The following is an 18,799-nucleotide window of genomic DNA, read 5'->3' on the forward strand; positions in this document are numbered from 1 at the left end:
CTTTTTCGAAAAATCGTGGAAAAGGGAAAGATACGTGTGTATTTACCTGTCCATTTTCCCAAATGCATCTGCAAAAGTTAACGCAAACAACCCTTCCACGGTTAACTCCCACGGTATTCGTTTCAAAAATCATTTCAAAATCCTTCAAAAAGGATTAGCTTCGTACAATAAACATTTTCAAACAATTTCAATACGAACGATATCGTTATCTTTCCTCTGACAAATGATAAATTAAATTCAATTAATTAGCAATGAATAGAATCGAGGATGAAAATTGATCGGTGTGGCAGAAGATTCGTGAAGATTGATGGAAATATCTGACAAGAGGAAACGAAGAAACGTGACACTTTGTAATACGACACTCTTGTACACTGGAAAAAACGATTTTATATATAACTCGACACATGATTGACGTATCATGGAAAATATCAGGAAGATATTAAGTCTCGTTAAGTAAATTTATTATGCACGATACCGTTCGTTGACGAGGCTCGAATAATTAAAAAACGAATTAAAAATTTTAGCATTAAAAGATGAACGAGTTCTAAAATTTTGCTTTTCCAAACTACTTCTGTCGACACCTAGCGGCGACAAAGGGCTTCAGAGATCCAGCCCTGGGCCCGGTTCGGGGCCCGTCTGTCACGAAAGAGCCATCTATGTTCCAGCCCTAAAAGTCAGCCAGCAAACATTCCACCACGAATAATCGGTCGGCAAAAATTCGAAAATTCTCTATTAATGCATCGATCGAAAAATATTACTCACGAAACAAATTCCTCTAGAAACCTATCTATCACATAAAGAGAAAATAGAATTTGAATCATGGAGAAAAATTCTTATTCCACGTCGTATCTACGATTCTCAAATCAAAAGAAAGGAAGAAAGAAAAATTATGAAAGGAACAAAGAGCGATAATCTCCATGCTAATGGCGTACAACTCTATTAGAATCGAACTGAATGACTCATTGCAAATTAAAGGCATCCGTTCCTCATTCACGAACTCGCTACTCTATTCATGCAACCTTAGTCATTGGCATTTATCTCGAGGAGAGTATCAAACACCCACCATGTTCGCGCGCGTATCGTTGCTTAATGAGCCTCGGTTAAATTATCACCTCGTACTGATTAATCTCTCTCGCTCGAGTTGCTCAGGGTAAACAGGTGGCGCACAAGTTAATTCATCATCTCGAATTACTTTATTAGATAATTGGATCCGCTCTTTTATGATCTTTATATAAATTTTCGTTAAGCTTAACTCATCGGATAAGCAAGCAAATACAAATATAATTTGTACGATTGAATCGTGAAGAAGAAACAACAAACTTTTTATACCATCGAATCGCTATCTTATTAATATTTAATTGTCACTCTAATTGTGTAACATTTTCTGAAGCACCTGCGGTTGACGTTCACGAGAGATAGCTCTCTAATATCACAACTATTCCGGTAACCTGAGGGCGAGAATTGTTAGAAATATTAGTGGAAACAATGAGACATCGTATTCCTACTTACTTTCAAACAATTAATTTCGATAAACTGTTGCACAAGTGGAAAAAAAAAACGGTCTCATAAATTGATTGTAAATTAACCGGACCTGTTATATAAAATTCGATTATTCATAAAATTCACGCCATCTGTCAAATGACAATACCCAAAGAAAAGCAAAAGTTCACCTAGTCACCCAATCACCCCGTAATCGCGTCGGATCGACCCTCGTCGATTATACTTAAACGACCCAGATCTCGTTCGTTCCACCCGGCACCACCTCCGCAGCCATCCTCCCTTATTAACGCTCTTCCTTCGCCCTCCTTAAACAATTTCGTCCAATTTTTCCCCTCCTCGCCCGTTCCAATTCTCGAAACGAGCCATCATAAATCACGCGAACCGATAATTAGAGACAGCATTCAATCTATTCCAACTACCAATCTCGATGGATCATCCGATAATATAATCCTCGTCCCCATTTATTATCATTATTATTATCAGACAAGCATCGTTTAAATTCTCCGTTTGAATATGATATAATCCAATATTTTTGCTCATTTTAATTTACTTTAACAACAAATTCAATATTGTATTTCGCCGATTTTCGAACAACCTGAGCGATCGAATCGAATACTGAAAATCGTACTCCAACGATTGACACGGTATCAACCCTTCCAGGAAGGGTAACAGCGCCTCGTGCCCTCTGCCGGTGCACGCGCGCACCTAATAATAAAAGTGGAGAATCGCACGGTGCATTGCACCCCCCCGTGTCAGACACGGCAGACCGGCGGGGGAGGAGGGTACGGATCGATTCCGGGCGTTGGCGCCGAGGTCACCGGCTCGCCTTGCTCGGAGTAATGACCCTCACCCAGTGCAGTGCAATGGCATCGTCCTCCCCAACCCTCCACCACCTCTGGTCGCCGTTTTCCCGCCGCCGCCGCGGCGAAGAAGGGGTGGAAAAGACTTTGCGTTCGAGGGTCCGCGGCTCAAGGGGTTGGAGGGTGTCTCGACGTAGCGTATCGGCCTCTCAGCGAGGTATAAACCAGCTCGGAGGTAGAGGGGAGGGTTGGAAAGGGGGAAAAGAGGGCTATCGTAAAATGTGATCCTTCTTCCTCTTCCCTTCCTTCCGAGCGTGACCACTCTCTCCCTCCCTCTCATCATCCCCTCCAATCGAGCGATGCTGATCAACCCCCGGCGTCATCCACTCGACGGGACCTTAAACTTCGCGAGAGGGAGGGAGAGGGAGGTCAATGATCGATGCCGCACGACAAAGTTCGACAAACGTTCCCCCATCTTGCGATTCTGCTAGATTATTATTCATCGATGCGATCAATGTGTACCGAATCGATCGCACCTGCCATCGTTTAGTGCTAATTTTGTCGATCGCGTGACTATAGCAGGGTATAGAGAGCTTTTCCATCCCCCCTTCGAGGAGGGTAGAACGATTGCTCGGCATTGGAAGAATTGCAACGAGGATTAATATAGCTCGATTAAAATAAGGGGGTAGAGATTGGATGGTGTAGCCACAACAAAGTTTTCAGAGAGAAATTAATCGAAACAATGTGAGCTTAATCTCCTTCTCCTTCGAGAAAAAATTGATATTGATCGAGGATTCCATAAATCAAGTGTACTTGGAAAAATCTCGATTGATACGTTGGAGAAAAAAAAAGAGAGGCGACATGGAACACCCGTGATTCGTCCATCGATAAGAGAAAAAGGGGCGATCAATCGAAGAGACAAGGCCGACGCGACGTGTGTGGAAGCGTTATAGGGGGGTTGGCGTGCAAGTTCCGAGAAAAGTGTTGGCCGTGCCTCCCTCTGGGGAAGGCGAACCGCAATGTCGACGTGACGCGAAGGTGAAGCGGGTTGCGGCGCGACAGGAGCGTATCAGCGGCGCAAGGGGACTAGGTCATTCCCCCTTGCCTTGCACTGTCGAGCGAACAGGGGTCATTGCGAGACACTGAACCCTTCCACTGGTCACCCTTTCCACCACCGTCGCACCGCTCCGCTCGAGCGGGTGGAGCAGGCGGATTCGTGGTACGCCGACCCGACGCGACGCGTTTTCCGTCCATCCGCGCTCCGTTTCTGCGCTTGCACCCGGGATAACCGCCTTTCTTAGGCCGAGTTCGAGGAAACTTGTCCCCCTCCCCCTCTTTCTCTCTTTCCTTCCTCGGGAAAAATCGGGAATCGAACGAGCGATAATCGATGTATCTCGAATGGCATGCGCGGGACACATTGGGATACTGGATTGACTGGAAAACTGAAATTCAAGAGATAATTTTTATCTGATTTTTCTTAATTATATTCGTAAAAGTTTAAATTAATATAAGGACTTATCGTATTATTTAATAATAAGCGTCCACGCGATATTTGATAATGAATTTCGATGAAACGTATAAGGTGGTAATTTTTGTATGATAATGAGATATTAAGCGAGCAGTTTTTTTTTAATTATATACAAGTTGGCCGAATGATTAGATATCGTTGAAGCTCGCACGTGTAAATTGTAAAGTATGATTTTTCCACGAGGAAAGAGATATTTTTAAATTTTCCATTAATGGCGATTTAATTTAAAAGTTAAATTACACCACTTTACACGTATCGTCTAAATAATGCACTTTTTTTTTCCAAACGAATGAATACATAAATGAATATTGCATAATGCGAATCACATAGTGTGAATTACACGTGTATGTCGTGTGATTTCAAGAATCGTGAATATCGTATTTCTTCAAGATAAATCAAGAAAAAGAAAAATATATAATAAAACCACGTAGACCGTATTTCGATTTATTGCGACGAAATCGAGACTGGCCCGAATTTACGACCGTCTCTATCCTTCGGTTGAGGACAAATGAAAACGAGCGTGTCTATTTCTATAACGCCTCGACATTGGGAATCGAAATAAGGTATTTATAAATATTGCTTTAACACTTTGACGAAGATTCTTCGCGGAATTCCGTCGAGAATATATAAGATAAAAGAAAAAAGGAGGAGAAGAATTGAACCACTCAGACGAATCGATCGATGAAACTGGAACTATTATATACATATATATGTATATATATATATGTTTTATATATATATATATATATATATATATATATAAAAAAGAATAACGCCTCATATCGCTTAACCTTGACTGATAAGAGGTTCGATACGCCTCGAATTCTTCTGACTCGACCGTAGATTATCATACTTCATACGTCTGTCCTAAATATTTTTCTGACTTCGTAATTTCGTGCATTGATTTTCTCGCGTTTAATCGAGCAAAACTCGAAATGAATAAAATATTATTTGGAAATATGAAACGAACGTAGGATTGCGAGCGTCCATAGTTTATACGATGATGTTCCTTTTCGCGTATAAATTTTTTTATTATCACTCGATATTTATATTTATTGCAAATCTATAATTAAGTATTTGTTGTTCGTTATTTGAGCGCTATTGCGTAAAACATTAAAGATAAACGGCCGATAAATTAAAAACGATAATGCGATTGCAAAATTTATTTTTAAAAGGCAATCTAATGAAAAATTTCTTGATTACGTTTTTTGCAATATGTGTTACAACATTGCGCAACTCTTGAATGAAAATAATTTAATTTCTAACGATAATATACAATTGATGTATAAATATCGTCCTATCTTTTTTTTTTCTTCTTTTTTTTTTCTATCGTGTACGATACAGAAATATTGAAAGGGAAAAAAAGAATAAAATTTAGAAACTTTTTCTTTGATTCGTGGCAGTTTGAGTGGTAAGCGTGAGTCAACCATTAAAATCTTGACGCTTTTTAAAAAAGAAGATGACTTGTAAAAAAAAAAACACCTTGCCTTGAACTTTCCTCGATAAAACTTCAAAGAAATGGTTCCATTTAAAAAAAATATATATAAAAAAAAAGAAATAAAATTCACAAGTTACATTCTATGAGATATATATGTACGTCTGAACATAAATCTTCAACTTTAAAGAAGACAGTTTTGAACTCGAGATCAGTTAAGATTATCTTGTTAAAATTTCTCCATAGATATTGAACCAACGAATTTTTCTTTTTTTTTTTTTTATTTATAGATACTTTGTATATTTTAATTCTACCCAATAATGAAATTCTATAAAATTAATCAACTTAAGAATTACTATTACCTTCAAAAAAAAAAATCAAACTTTTGTTCGTCGATATCGAAAGAAAAAGAAAAAAAGAAAATTGAAATAAATCATCCTGCAAAGATTGCAGAAGCCTACTTTCAATTTCTAAGCTTTTAACGGTATAATTGATATTACTTCAAAACCCTCGCCCCAATCCACATTCAAACAAAAACTTTCCACAAACAAAAATCTTTCCTTTGTTTTTTTCTTTTTTTTTTCGAGAAGAAGCACATTGAAGAAACGAAAGGATAAGAGGGAGGAGAGGAGTGTGTGTGTGTGTGCGTGCTCCGAGAAATCGAGTCTCGGCCGGGTTTAAATTGGGGCATGGAATCAAGAGCGGTGCAGCAGAGGCAGGGTCAAGGCGGTGCACTTCGACGATGCACTCTCTCGAGGAGCATTGCTCTCGCCACCATTCTGTCGCTCTCATTGAACGAACAATGCCGTCACGATTGACGCATTCAGACGTCCCGACGACGGAGTGGTCGTCTCGTTTCAAGAAACAATAATTACACGATGGATTTACGCAGTTGAGATATCCGGTGCCAGATCCAGGATCAGGATCGTGAGTTCTTGCGCTATCTTTCCATATCCTATTGATATTATTTCTTTTTTTTTTTTCAAGGAAAAAGCGTGCCTTTTTTTAATAAGAAATCTTTCAATATTTTCGAAGAATTCGCGATGATTCGTGAGCGAGGGTGTTAAGCAAAGATAAAATTGTTTCCTTTTTTAAATTATTTTATATATTAAACGTTGCCCGCGGTTAATAATTTCCCCGTTCAAAAGTACTCCGTTTGTAAATAACGTAAAAAAAAAAACAGTGGAAAAGGGATGAATTCGAGAGAAGGTATATTAAAACGAATATTAAAAATAAATAAAAGGATGTTTCTTCTCATCGATTGAAAGCAACGTTGGCGTTAAACAACGCCAATTATTTCGCAATCCAGAGACAAAGAGACCGATCTTATCTTATCGTTGAATTTCCTCGTTTCACACAAATTACACAAAACACCTTATAAAATGCCCAAACATTTAACTCCTCTCACTGATTCACCGTTTCACAGTAACCACGATCCTCGTCGTCTGGTCGAAGAAAAGCCTTTCCCATTCTCTCTTTCTCTCCGATTTCCGAATCCCCCGTAATCCCATTCACCGACCAGCAATTAAGATCGAGTTAAGACTCAAAGAATCAGGCAGACTGAAGGCAAAGGAAAAGGGAGGGAGGAGAAAAAAATCTTTCATTTCGACGAATACGTTTTCCACCACCGAGTGCAGGGAGGACGATCGTACCTTCCCTTTCCATGGTAAAAAAAAAAAAAGAAAAAAGAAAAAAGGGGGAGGAGGAAGAAAAAGAGGAGAGAGAAGAGAGAGAGAGAGAGAGGAGAAGAGGCCAGACAGACACGCGTCGACACGGGAGAAGAAGAGATGCCGAGGGCGACGAGTAGGGAACACGGGGAGGCGGAGGACGGGGGTAAAAGGGCAGACAATAATGGTGGAGGATGAAAAGGGGGGCCAAACGCTCGTACGTGAAGTCGCGCGAGTGCGTGTGTGAAGGGTGTCTCGGCGTGTCGTTGAAACGGAGCAGAACCGGTCAGACAATGGCCGAGGGAAATGAAAGAGGGACATTTTTAAAAGTCACTAATTACTTCGAGAAATGCCGATTCGTTGACAACCAGCCTCGGCCGCGAGAATTTTTGAACGAGTTCCGTGGAAGAATTTGAATAGAGAATAGAGAAGTGCAAGTTTTTGTAAATCGACAAGAGAAAAGGGCATTACGTTTTACATTATGGTGAAATTATATTTTTTCGAGATCATATTGAGAAAAGTTGATAAAACTGATTCGATAGAATTTTTATATATTATTTTTTTTTTTTTTTTGCTACGAATGATAAATGTTAAATACGGAGATATCTTTTTTTCGGTTACAATAAAAAAATATATCTAAATGCATCTACATCCTGACGGATGGAAGGAAACAAAGTATAAATTATGAGAGACGAATAATGATTCGACAAACTAGCTGTCTGGTCGAAAAAAAGATCGGTGAGATACACGCCACGCAACAAGTAATTAGCCCGATGCATTCTACCCTTGAACCTGAAAGCGCGTTCAGCATCGACGTGCTCCCATATTATCGCCTATCCGATGCGATTTCGCCATATTCTTTTTCTTTTTTCCCCTAGCGCGGATCATTCTGTAAATTACCGTGTGTGGGACAGCTATTCGACCGGTGAAAAAAAAAAAGTGCCCTGGCGGGGGTTAAAGGGAGAGAAAGGGTGGGGTTGTGTCTGGACGGTTGGCACGCTTCTCTCTGTCCAGATCCATGTTACACGATGCGTTAATTAGTTCACCCTCTTGGAGACAATGAAATTTGTATTACGATTTGTTTTTTCGAACAAAGGAGAGAAAAGTTTTGTTAATATTTTTCTCATCTCGTTTGAAAGAGTTTGTCTTTCCTTTTTAAATTTCATTCGGCAAGCATGTTATTGCGAAGAAGAATATTATTAAATGTATTGAAATTCATTTCACGTTTTGTGACAATTAAAAAGTTGTAGAAAATCTAATCTTCGTGGGAGAAGGCAAGGAACGAAAGTGAGTTGACTAATTTGGAGTTTTTTTTTTGAGAATGAACAGGTTCTAGAGATAAACTTAGAAATATTTGCTCTGCTTATCGGTCGATTCTTACCCATTTGGCCCTTCTTGTGATCTTCCAACTTTTTTATGGAATGGAAAGTTTTCTTCGAGATGGAAAGATACGACCGAAATTTACGAGAGAGAATTTCCATTCCTGATTTCATTGCCTTTCGACGAGCATCGAACAAATAAGAAAAATATCTATCCAGTTCGATCAATTCGATTCACATCGAATTCCAAATTACTTATTATTTCAACGTTCCATTGTTCGATATTTAATATTCCACAAAAATAGAGGATCTACTTGCATATTTTATTTATTATTGGACATGCATACGATATATTTCAAACTTAGGAAAGGCTATGAAATTAGCGGGGGAAAATTAATTTTACAGAGAGGAGGAAGGGTTGAATTTCGAAACGGAAAGTTTGGAAACCACTGGCGTGCACGGTGCATACGAGCACGATAGTGCTGCACGCACTTGACGCGCACGTGCTGCATGCATGTAGTCGGAAATGCACGCACACGCACGCACCTTGAGACGAGGACTGAAGGGTGTCTGCGCCCATGGTACACGTTGCGGAGTGCAGCGGTTCACACCCTCTGCATACAAGCCTATTCAGACTGACATTGAACTCTACGAGGCGCTTTAAACTATTTTTAAATCGACGTGGAAAGAATTTTTAGACCCGAAATTTTTCCATGTTCCTGAACGAAGGTATCGGCAAGCAGGAAGAACAATGGATAGAGTAGTTTATCAAACAGAAATAAAATAAATGTTTCTTTTTATAAAACTCGATGGATATGGAGTTAAATTTAATTTTAAGATATACCTCGTTAAAAATATCAGCCAGAAAATTGTACGTATCATAAGAGAAAGGCTAACCTTTCTTCCACATTGAATCAAAACGAACCGAAAACTTCCTCGCCCTATCCATTATCGAGATTAAAAATAATTAATCCTCTCACTAATGATTCCATTAAGAGCATTTAATCCGAGACTGTTTATCGCCAAGTTATATCACGGAATCATCGACGACGATACAGGAGCTCGTTTATCGTTCGTTCCAGCGGTTTTCAACCTGTGGATCCACAAGGGAATCCATCATTTCCAATTAATGATATTCGATATAAAGATATCAAGATAATCCCCCTAACTTAAAATCATACGAATTTTAAATTTTCCTTGCTTTTGCGCAGGATATTAATAAACACTGGGACGAAAAGAGAGAATGAAATTTTTTTTCAAGTTAAGTTAAATAAATTTTTAGTAAATAATTTTTCAAAATATACAAGTGATGAAATCGATTAATTCCTTAATACATGTACAAATAAATTATCGATATCGTTATACCAGAAATCCCTGTTTTTTTTTATTTTCTTTAGAAAATCAGAGAACTTTTCCGAAAAATTAATTTTTTATTAAACAAATTTCATTCCTTTTCGTTTCCATTTAATCACATCATCCCTTGCCCGAATAAAATTCCCTTCTATCCTGTGCGGAGGATAGAAGTCGCGAGTTATAATGAACGAGGGTCGTTTATTCAGAAGGAAGGATGGAAAACAGTGGTCCGTTGGAGCGCGAGACACAGATGTATCGCGAAATTCTTCTCCTCAGAAGAGGCAGGAGGAGAAGTCGGTTTTTGCGATCCAACACTCTCTCATCCAAGAGGAAGATGTTCGAAGAGGGCAAAGCCAACGGAGCGAAGAATCGTCCTCTGGCGATCGTACTCCGTCTTCATCTCCCTCTTCTTTGGATACACGTCACGCCGAGCCTTGGCCTCCAGTCAGCCGATAATGCGGAGCCACGATAACGCTGACAAGTATTTAAAAAAAAAAAGAGGGGAAAAAAAAGAAAACGTCGATTTGGCCCACTCGAGATCAACAACGCCACCTCCGCCGCCCCTCCGCCTTCGCCCGTTCCCATCTACCTGGCATTCTTCTTCGCAGGCACAAATAAAGCGACGACCACCGCGAGAAACAGCGTTGTTTTCGCGTCTGCGGTTCGTGAAAACAAACGGAATAGTCATGGATGATTTCGTGTCCTCGTGTAATTTCGACACTGCATAAAGCGTGGGTGGATGATTTAAGGGATAATGCGCATGTTTGTTGTTTCGTCGTGGGTTTCAAGAGCGAATCGAGAAATGGTTGATTTTGATGAAGGTGATATTAACGGGTGTATCGATTTGATACGTGGGATCGAAAGAAGATATTTAATCAGGATACGATATTTTAATTGTATTAGAAGAAAATTCTAAATTCTAATTTGTGGATCTGATTCTATTTGTTTATTTGACGTAAGCTTGAAAGAATTGAAACGATTGAAGAATGAACGAATTTGAATTTTTTCCGAGTATGAATGGCAAAAATTTTCCTTGAAAAAAATATGTAAGACCTATTTAATCAAATTGTAAAGTTTTAAGTTGCACAAATTGAAATTGTACAAGGGTTGTTTTTCTCGTGACCTCAACGTTTCCAACGCATTTAATTCAATCAAATCCAAAACATTTTTCTCAATGACATTCTCATATCCATTATCCTCCCCATTTTGCCTCCCCATTTACTAAAAATAAATCAAAATTTCATTCTTCTAATTAAGGGAAAAATTGGTCGAACAACTCGAATGAAGAAAAAAATCGTTGAAACATCGAAAGAAGAAATGTATTTTGAATGAGACGAAATTCACTATTAATACAGAATGCGGGCGAAACGTATCAGTGGGTTTTCGGGGCGCTTTCCGGAATTTCTCATGGCCAAGGTCGTGGCACTCGCGTCATCTCTTCGAATATACAGTATATTTAGAACAAGCACGAAGATTGTCTCTTTTCCTTGGTCAAGAAATTAGCATATATCGTGGAAACCCATTCTCTATTCTCATAAACAAAGATAGATGCAAGGGCGAATATCTGATGAAGAGTAAAAAATATTTTTCCATCTTTTATTTAATCTACATATTTATGTCTATAATTTTTTTTTTTTTACTCAAAAAATCCTACCGAAGCTACTTTTCTTTATTATAAATTAAAAAATCTCTAAAAAAGGATTCAAGAATTATATTTCTAGACATATTTTTGCAGCTACAATAATTTTGACAAAAAATTATACCAGAAAAATTCAATTTTTACGATATTCAACTGATTTGATTTCTTTTCAATTTAAATTAAGTCAAGATTAATCAAAGTTTCAAAAACGAGAGTCAATGGCAAGGACAAGACAATTTTCGTACATTCTTTATCTTTCAATTGATAACGCCACGGTAAACACCAAATATATTAAATGAATCGTAATTCTGATGACTCAAACGCGCAAGTTAATTAAGCCTATATGACATATTAAACAATCTTGCAAGTATAATCCGTTAAAAAAAGAAATAAGAATCAACATTTACTTACAAAACAACCGATACTTAATAAACAATATTCTAAACATATTCCACAAAAAAGTGGGAATTTCAATCAGTTTAATTACAAGGCAAAAAATAGCAAGGATTATTAATCAATTTAACCATAAATATGATAAATTCGACGAGTTCGAAAGATCAGAATTATACGATTCTGGGGGATGAATCTATACGATTGCACGAGCAATTGAACATCGATCCATGGAAAATACGATTTTTCACGTTCCATCCAGACTCGATTCATTCGAATCCCAAACCCTCATCGTTCATGGGATCTACTCCCTTTATCAGCTACGTCATCGTAACCGTGATAACGCACCTCCCGTTCAATGTCATCGTATTTTCACAACTGCGACTGGCCGCCGTTTATCAGAGGAAAAATCAAGCGTGACAACCTGTCGTCCGACTCGAGTATCATCGAGCCGTGCAAATAGAGAATTCCAATCCCTCTCTATGAATTTGTAAACGTGAACGTTGAAATTATCTCTGAATTCCGGCGAGTTTCCATTGTGTTTTCATTAAATTTTCTGAATTCGATTACATTTGGATAAATATTCAGTGAAATGAGAACAAATTCTTTTTTCCTTTTTTTTTTTTGAGATGAGATAGGATACTAAAGATATTAAAAAATTTCATTGTGAATCCTTAGAATATACGAGTAATTTTCTCTTATATCATTTTTATCAAGTGGCAAGTATGAGGGAAAAAATGAATTGATGTATATTAAAATGTGTAAATCACAATTGATTTTTATCGATCGGATGATCAGTAGATGTTCGGCCCTGACATTAACGACAATGTCAGTGACTTAAATTGTATTTGCGTGTCGAGGTCGTTATCTTTACAAACCGGCCGATCTTCCATGCCGAAACTGTTTGTTATTTAAATTTCCAACGGGACCGAGATGCCTGCGAGATTAATATTTGCACAAGTTTAAACAGGTTTTCAACACGCTCAGATAGTTCCACTCGCTTTCGTTTAGCAATAAATTGAAACGAAACTTTAATTATTCGATTTTATGCGTACTAGTTTTGAATTTTATTACTATTCTACATTTGTCGTAATTCACTTTATTTTTCTTATACATGCAAATTATATTAATATTAATTTTCTTATGTAATTTCTTTAGATAAACGTTATAAAGATAAAAAGCATCGTTGCAGAATAAAAATTAATGAATTTTATCTTTAAAAATACTTTGGACAAAAAAAACAAGACATCTTTTACCATTTAAAATTTTAAATATTTCGTATAATCTACCGAAAAGATTTCAATAAAAAATAAAATACCGAATAAAATTCCTGATTTTAAATAAAATTCGAAAAAAAGAAAATAACACTTACATAATTAAACTTCATCCTGAAGAAAATCCAAGGAAATACGAAATACAATTCTTAATTCTTAAACGTAATTTCAAATCTATATCTAACCTAACCTAACCTTTAAAATTAAGAATTCTAAGAACTATTTTGAAACGAAATTCAAATTAATGTTACCATCATTGCAAACTGTTACGAATACAAAATGGGAATGAAACGTAACTAGAAACAAGAATAGACTATAATTAACGGCTAGAACGTAATATTTGCCATTTTTGTAGCACGTCCAATCGCATCGCCCGAATCAATAATGGTGGCCGCGCGAATCGAGCGACTCGCATATGCAAATTGTTTCGCCAGCAAGAAGGCCTCTGTTCATCGACGATGGATCGATTATCGATTATCAAGCAGCTCGAGTATTACCTTTCAAGGGACGAAGCCCCCGTAACGCATTCGTCTCGAACAACGTGTCTATTGAACCACTTCATCGATTTACTTTCGTTTTCGAGTTCACCTTCCGCCTATAATCTCGTGTGTCTGCCTTTCGATACCAATTTATTTGAATTAATAACGAACAGTAGGTAAAGGGGGATTGTAAAACGGTCGGTACTCGAGGCTTGAGTTTCGAGAATAACAAGATTTTATGTCGTTCGAAGTGCACGTGCACTCGAGTGATTCGACTCTGTTTAACAAAGTCCGTTTGTATACAACGTGTAAAAACGAGTTATCAATCATTCTGCTTGCCAAGAACATCGATTAATACTTTTTATAAAAGAAAAATATTTGAACGATGAAAGAATCATAAATTAATTGTAAGAAAATTATACATTTAAGTTATAGAACTTTTTTTATAATCGTTTATTTAGGTTAAGTTATCAGGTTAAGGTAGCTACGATCGAATCGAATAATAAATCAAATTATATAAAATTAAACCTATTACATGATGATATAAATAATTCAACTTCTTCAAATTAAAATAGTAAAATCTATTTGAAAATATATCCTTAAAGTTCCTTTTCACAAGCACAATATTAAAATTCAATAATGTAAATTAAAAATACTTCTAAATTAAAAACTATTATTGACGCGACGCTTACTCTTCGTAAATTAAACTATTCTAAATGGCAGTATTTTATCAAATTATATAACTATACTTTATCCCATCGAAATCCATCCCAAATTTATTAATCATATCGAATCGTTTCTGCCAAAGAAAGCTATATTTCACTAATAGTATACTTCTCGCTTCGTCGATTATTTAACCTAACCTCTCATATCCCTACGAAATCTCTAGAAGCTAACCTTTTTCTAACACCTTAAAACACCTTAAATACCGTAATACGTGAAAATTGCGATGCTCGACAAAGATTTATATCCTTTTTCACCGTAATTTAACCAAAAAGTAAAAAGGAAAGAAAGTGCAACGAAGAAAAATAAGTAGACAGAGAACCGCGTGCATCCGCGAAGTAAACCCACGACTATCACTGTTTGCTTACACGCCACGACCGATATATTCAGAGTAAAAGCACCGTATACAAACCGAATAGCGGTGAGAGGGAGCTTTTACCTCCGTCGAAGAGATGAAAAACTTATTTTTAGGCACGAAATAGCTCGATCGAGCTTTCCAACGTCGCGGCACTGTCAACTTTCTCTCCCCGTCTCTCCTACGCGTTCGGCCTTCGCGTTACACAAACGTCCGGCTGTCACGAAGAGCGCAGACGATAGCGCTTAGCGGGGCTTATCGTTAATGAAACGTACAGACGTAAACACTAAACATAGTACACCAGGCGGAACACGAGGAACGCTGTGAACATCGGAGAGGAGGCGTCTCTATATTTGCTTCTGTTTTTCATTCAAGATGGCAATTATCGTTCGTTTGGAAATTTGTCACGAAACGATGATTCATGTTTTTTTTTTTCGAAGAATCGAGAAACAAAGTTTTTCTTCAGTTATTAACAATAGTTAAACATAGCGAAAAGATGAATCATATATTTACTTTTATTGAATATATTTGGATGAAATATGGAATATTTGGCGTAGAAATTCGAGATGAACAAGGTAATGGAAATTTTTCTAACTATTCGTAAGCTTGTTGGGAAACGTTTATGCAAATGAGCCTTTGTTATTGTACACTATGTGATTATGATAACTACGGAGTTTCTAAATATTGGGTTGTTTTATTCGAGTACGTGATACATTAACTGTTATCTTTAGATCGGTTGTTTTAACTCCTATGGCGTGGTAAATTCATTGAACGTTATTCAGAGATTGAATGGATAAAATTAATCGTGACGATATTCAATTTGCATGATAATATTTATAAGGAATTGAATTAAAATATTTAGATTGAATAATTTTCGATTTTTCTGATAATAATCTTTCTTCTATATCTGTGAAATTTTTTAATTCAATTTTAAAGTAAGAAAAGATATGCAATAAAAATCTATGTAATGCGATTTAAAATTCAAGATTTAACATTGATTAAAATCTAAATAATCTAGAATTTTCCCTTATGATTCAATCAGTTTGATACAAAGTGAATTATCAATCTGACGAAATTATTTCATTTTCGATTAAAAAAATATATATTGCGAATACTCGAACGTCTAATAAGAAAGATCATTATCATGATAATCTGTCCCCCAAATATTATCAATTTTTGGCGATCATTATTGTAAAAGACGCTACGATATTATTTAAAAACCAGATTACGATTATCAGTCGAAATTATTCATTTCTACGTATCTAAACGATAACGGAGAAAAGCACAAAATCCAAACTAATCGTTATTCTTTACGTATCATTATTCTTATTCTTATTAAAAACGAAATAAATCCTTAAAACTTAACCTAACAATTGATTGAGTTGTATTTAGATCAAGTTGAAATATACGATATATTGACCTCATATATTTCAAATTGAAATGTATATAATTAAAAAGAATTTAAAAATTTTAAATAACATTTATAATAATTGTATATTCAAAAATTTATCCTATATTTTAAATATCTCAATTTTTGTCGTTAACACTCCGAAATAAAATTAAAAATCTTAGATGCTTCGTATTATCTACTATTATAACGAAATTATCTAACGTTATATCATTCGAAAAAGAAAAATAAATTAAAACTCACCGAGATCAGGAATAGAACTAGTAGGCTCCTCGTGGTGGCCCTTACCCTCGTTGGACGCTCTAGCTCGGGGGGGCGGAGGCGGTGGCGGTGGTCTCATACTGGACGTTGAACTGACTACGACGGTTGCTGGCGGTGGTTGTTGCGTTGGTCCTCCGTTTCTATGATTTCCTCGCATTTGAGACTGTGGTGACATCAAAACCGTGTCACCACGGTGCCCCTGGGGCGGCCTGGGGCACCAGCCATGAAGTACCCTGATCGCACTCCTTACTTCCGCCTGGATTTCGGCGGTTCTGTCCCTTCCTGTGTGAGCCACGTTTAATGCGTTTCACCCGCGGCCGCGGGTCACGGGATTACACTTGAAAATCTCTCGCGAAAGACCGTTACGATCGGCTTCATTCACGAAACACGCGAGCACATTAATAGCCAGCCACTCGTAGACGAGTCACCGAAACGACACTCAATTTCGGCGTAGATCGAGACACGAACGATAGAAAAAGCACAATATTTACTTCAGTCACCAACGATGCTTGACTCACTCGGTTTTGTCGCTATGTTTCACTGTATCTCCGCGCGGATGTCTCTCGAATGTCACGGTCAATGTCTTGCGGCGGCGTGACACCTGCAATGGAAGCCCTCGCGGCGATACTCTGAACTAATCACTCACTTTACGCGCGCCGCGAGTTCGATTTCGACGCTAACGACTCGTAATCGCGTCCCATCGAGGAATTACAATCACCAGCGAGTAAATATTCGATCGAAGAAAAACGCGAACTGTCTCGATATCACGAAAAAATTCGAATCACTGTCCACTTTCAAATATTACGGAAGATTTCTCGTCCATCAATCCACACACGTGTCAATCCTTCGAGCGATCGTCTGTTAGAAATATCGATACACAGTCCGTATCGATTCCAGTTCGTTAGAGAACTCGAACGAACACTATGAAAAATCACTGACGTAATATTTCAACTCTCGAAATAAGAATACGAAAAATGAATAGTTTTTCGAGGGCATAGATAAACATATTTAAATTATAGTTCTAATAATTACTTCGAGAAAAAAATAATAAACCATTAATTCCAAAAGTTGATCGGAATATTTCCATTCATAACCTCAGAAATTGATGAAGATGTCACACAATTAACGTTTCACAATTTTGAATAACACATGTAAAACACAATTTTGATCGCGTTCGAAACATCGAAATATCACTGATAGAAAATTTTCAATCTTCACAAAGCGTTATTATCGCACGATAAAAGAATGCGTAAAGGGAGAATACACGTAAGGCCGGTCCGCGTGGACGAGTGTTTCTTAGCAGTTCGCCGAAAACAACAGTCCTCGGAATACGAGTAGTCCCTCGCGAGCCACTGCCGACCTTTCCCTCTCTCCCACCACCCACGCAGCGTCCTCCTCCCTTCTGCTTTCTCGCTCCCGCTTTCGTACTAGAATTACTCTCCCCCTCTCTTGGAGCACTCTCGGTTTTCCTCTGTCACCCTTAACAAACGATCGAGACGAAGACAGCGACCGAAATCCACCTCCACGGTTGACCGCGGTTTATCGTCACGAAGGCCTCCAAGAGCGTCAACCCCTGCTCGAGTTTCGTCACGAGGTAAATCAAAAGCAACGTGACTCCGTTGAGTCTCGCGACAACCAGACTAGCTTCGATTACGCACTTTGTGCTTGTCTCGCGCGAGGTTAGCGTCGTTTCTCTCACTTCGATCGATAATCGATATAATCGATCACGTGGTCGAAACAAACATGGGAGATCATTGCGAAAGCGCGCCCTCTATGCTCCACACTTTTTTCTGTTTCTCTATCGAGACACTTTCCTTGATGAAAAGCACGTGGATCAGTGCGTAATGTGTCACACTCACGGTCAAACGGGAAAAAAAGTCGGTGGTTGGAGCGCAGACGGCAATGAGCCGACGACGACGAGAACCGTCATCGGCGCCGGCGAAAGTGAGAGTGCGGCCGGCCGCGATAGATTCAGCGGTGCATAAGCGCTCTCGTTTCTCTCTCTTCCTCTATCTAGATATCTCCCTCGCTCTCGATATCTCTCTCTCGGTATTATATCTGTTTCATTCTTGCCCTCTGTCTATCTCTCTCTGTCTTCTTCCGTGCGTACGTTCGTCTTCGTTCTGTCCCATGTCTCTCTTCTTCTCGCTTCTTCTCACTCCCTATTTCGTTCTCTATCGCGCCCCTATGGATAGCCTATAGCCTGTGGCGAACGAGCATGGTTCGACCTATAGCGTTCGACGTTCCAGCGCGCTATCCGCGTGCACTGACAGCGCATGTATATAAAGCGACTGCTTCGCGATACGACCCCACACTATGCCACGTAACACGATCTCCCGGTGCGCACACACTACCGCGCCGCTTTCTGTCTTTCTTTTACACACACTTGTTCCCTATTTTTTCTCTTTTTCGATTTCGTCTATTGCCCTTTCTTTCTTTACTCCCAATTCTCGTCCCTTTTCCGATAACGTTGTCTCACTCATCTCCTCTCTCTTTACGAATATCTTTGTTTTTATTGTTTCTCCCGTTTTAGCTTCTATTACATTAATTTTTTTGATCATTATTTCCAACCTTACTCCTTTCCGTCTTCTATATCTTGTACGCCGTTCTCTTTTTCTTTGCTTTTATGTTTCTCTTTTATTTCCACGATCTGATTAGACGAAGACGA

General features: G+C 38.2%; 1 protein-coding gene across 1 annotated transcript in view; it reads right to left on the minus strand.

Annotated features, from left to right (window-relative positions):
• Positions 1 to 18,078, minus strand: part of LOC107997697 (nuclear hormone receptor E75) — a 155,290-nt gene extending 137,212 nt beyond the window's left edge. Inside the window, exon 1 of the mRNA XM_062081718.1 lies at positions 16,114 to 18,078. Coding sequence (XP_061937702.1) covers positions 16,114 to 16,306 — 193 coding nt within the window. The 5' untranslated portion in view covers positions 16,307 to 18,078. The remainder of the gene's footprint in view (positions 1 to 16,113) is intronic.
• Between the last annotated feature and the right edge of the window lie 721 nt (positions 18,079 to 18,799).

This window comes from Apis cerana, linkage group LG11, assembly GCF_029169275.1.
Source record: "Apis cerana isolate GH-2021 linkage group LG11, AcerK_1.0, whole genome shotgun sequence".
Taxonomy (NCBI): domain Eukaryota; kingdom Metazoa; phylum Arthropoda; class Insecta; order Hymenoptera; family Apidae; genus Apis; species Apis cerana.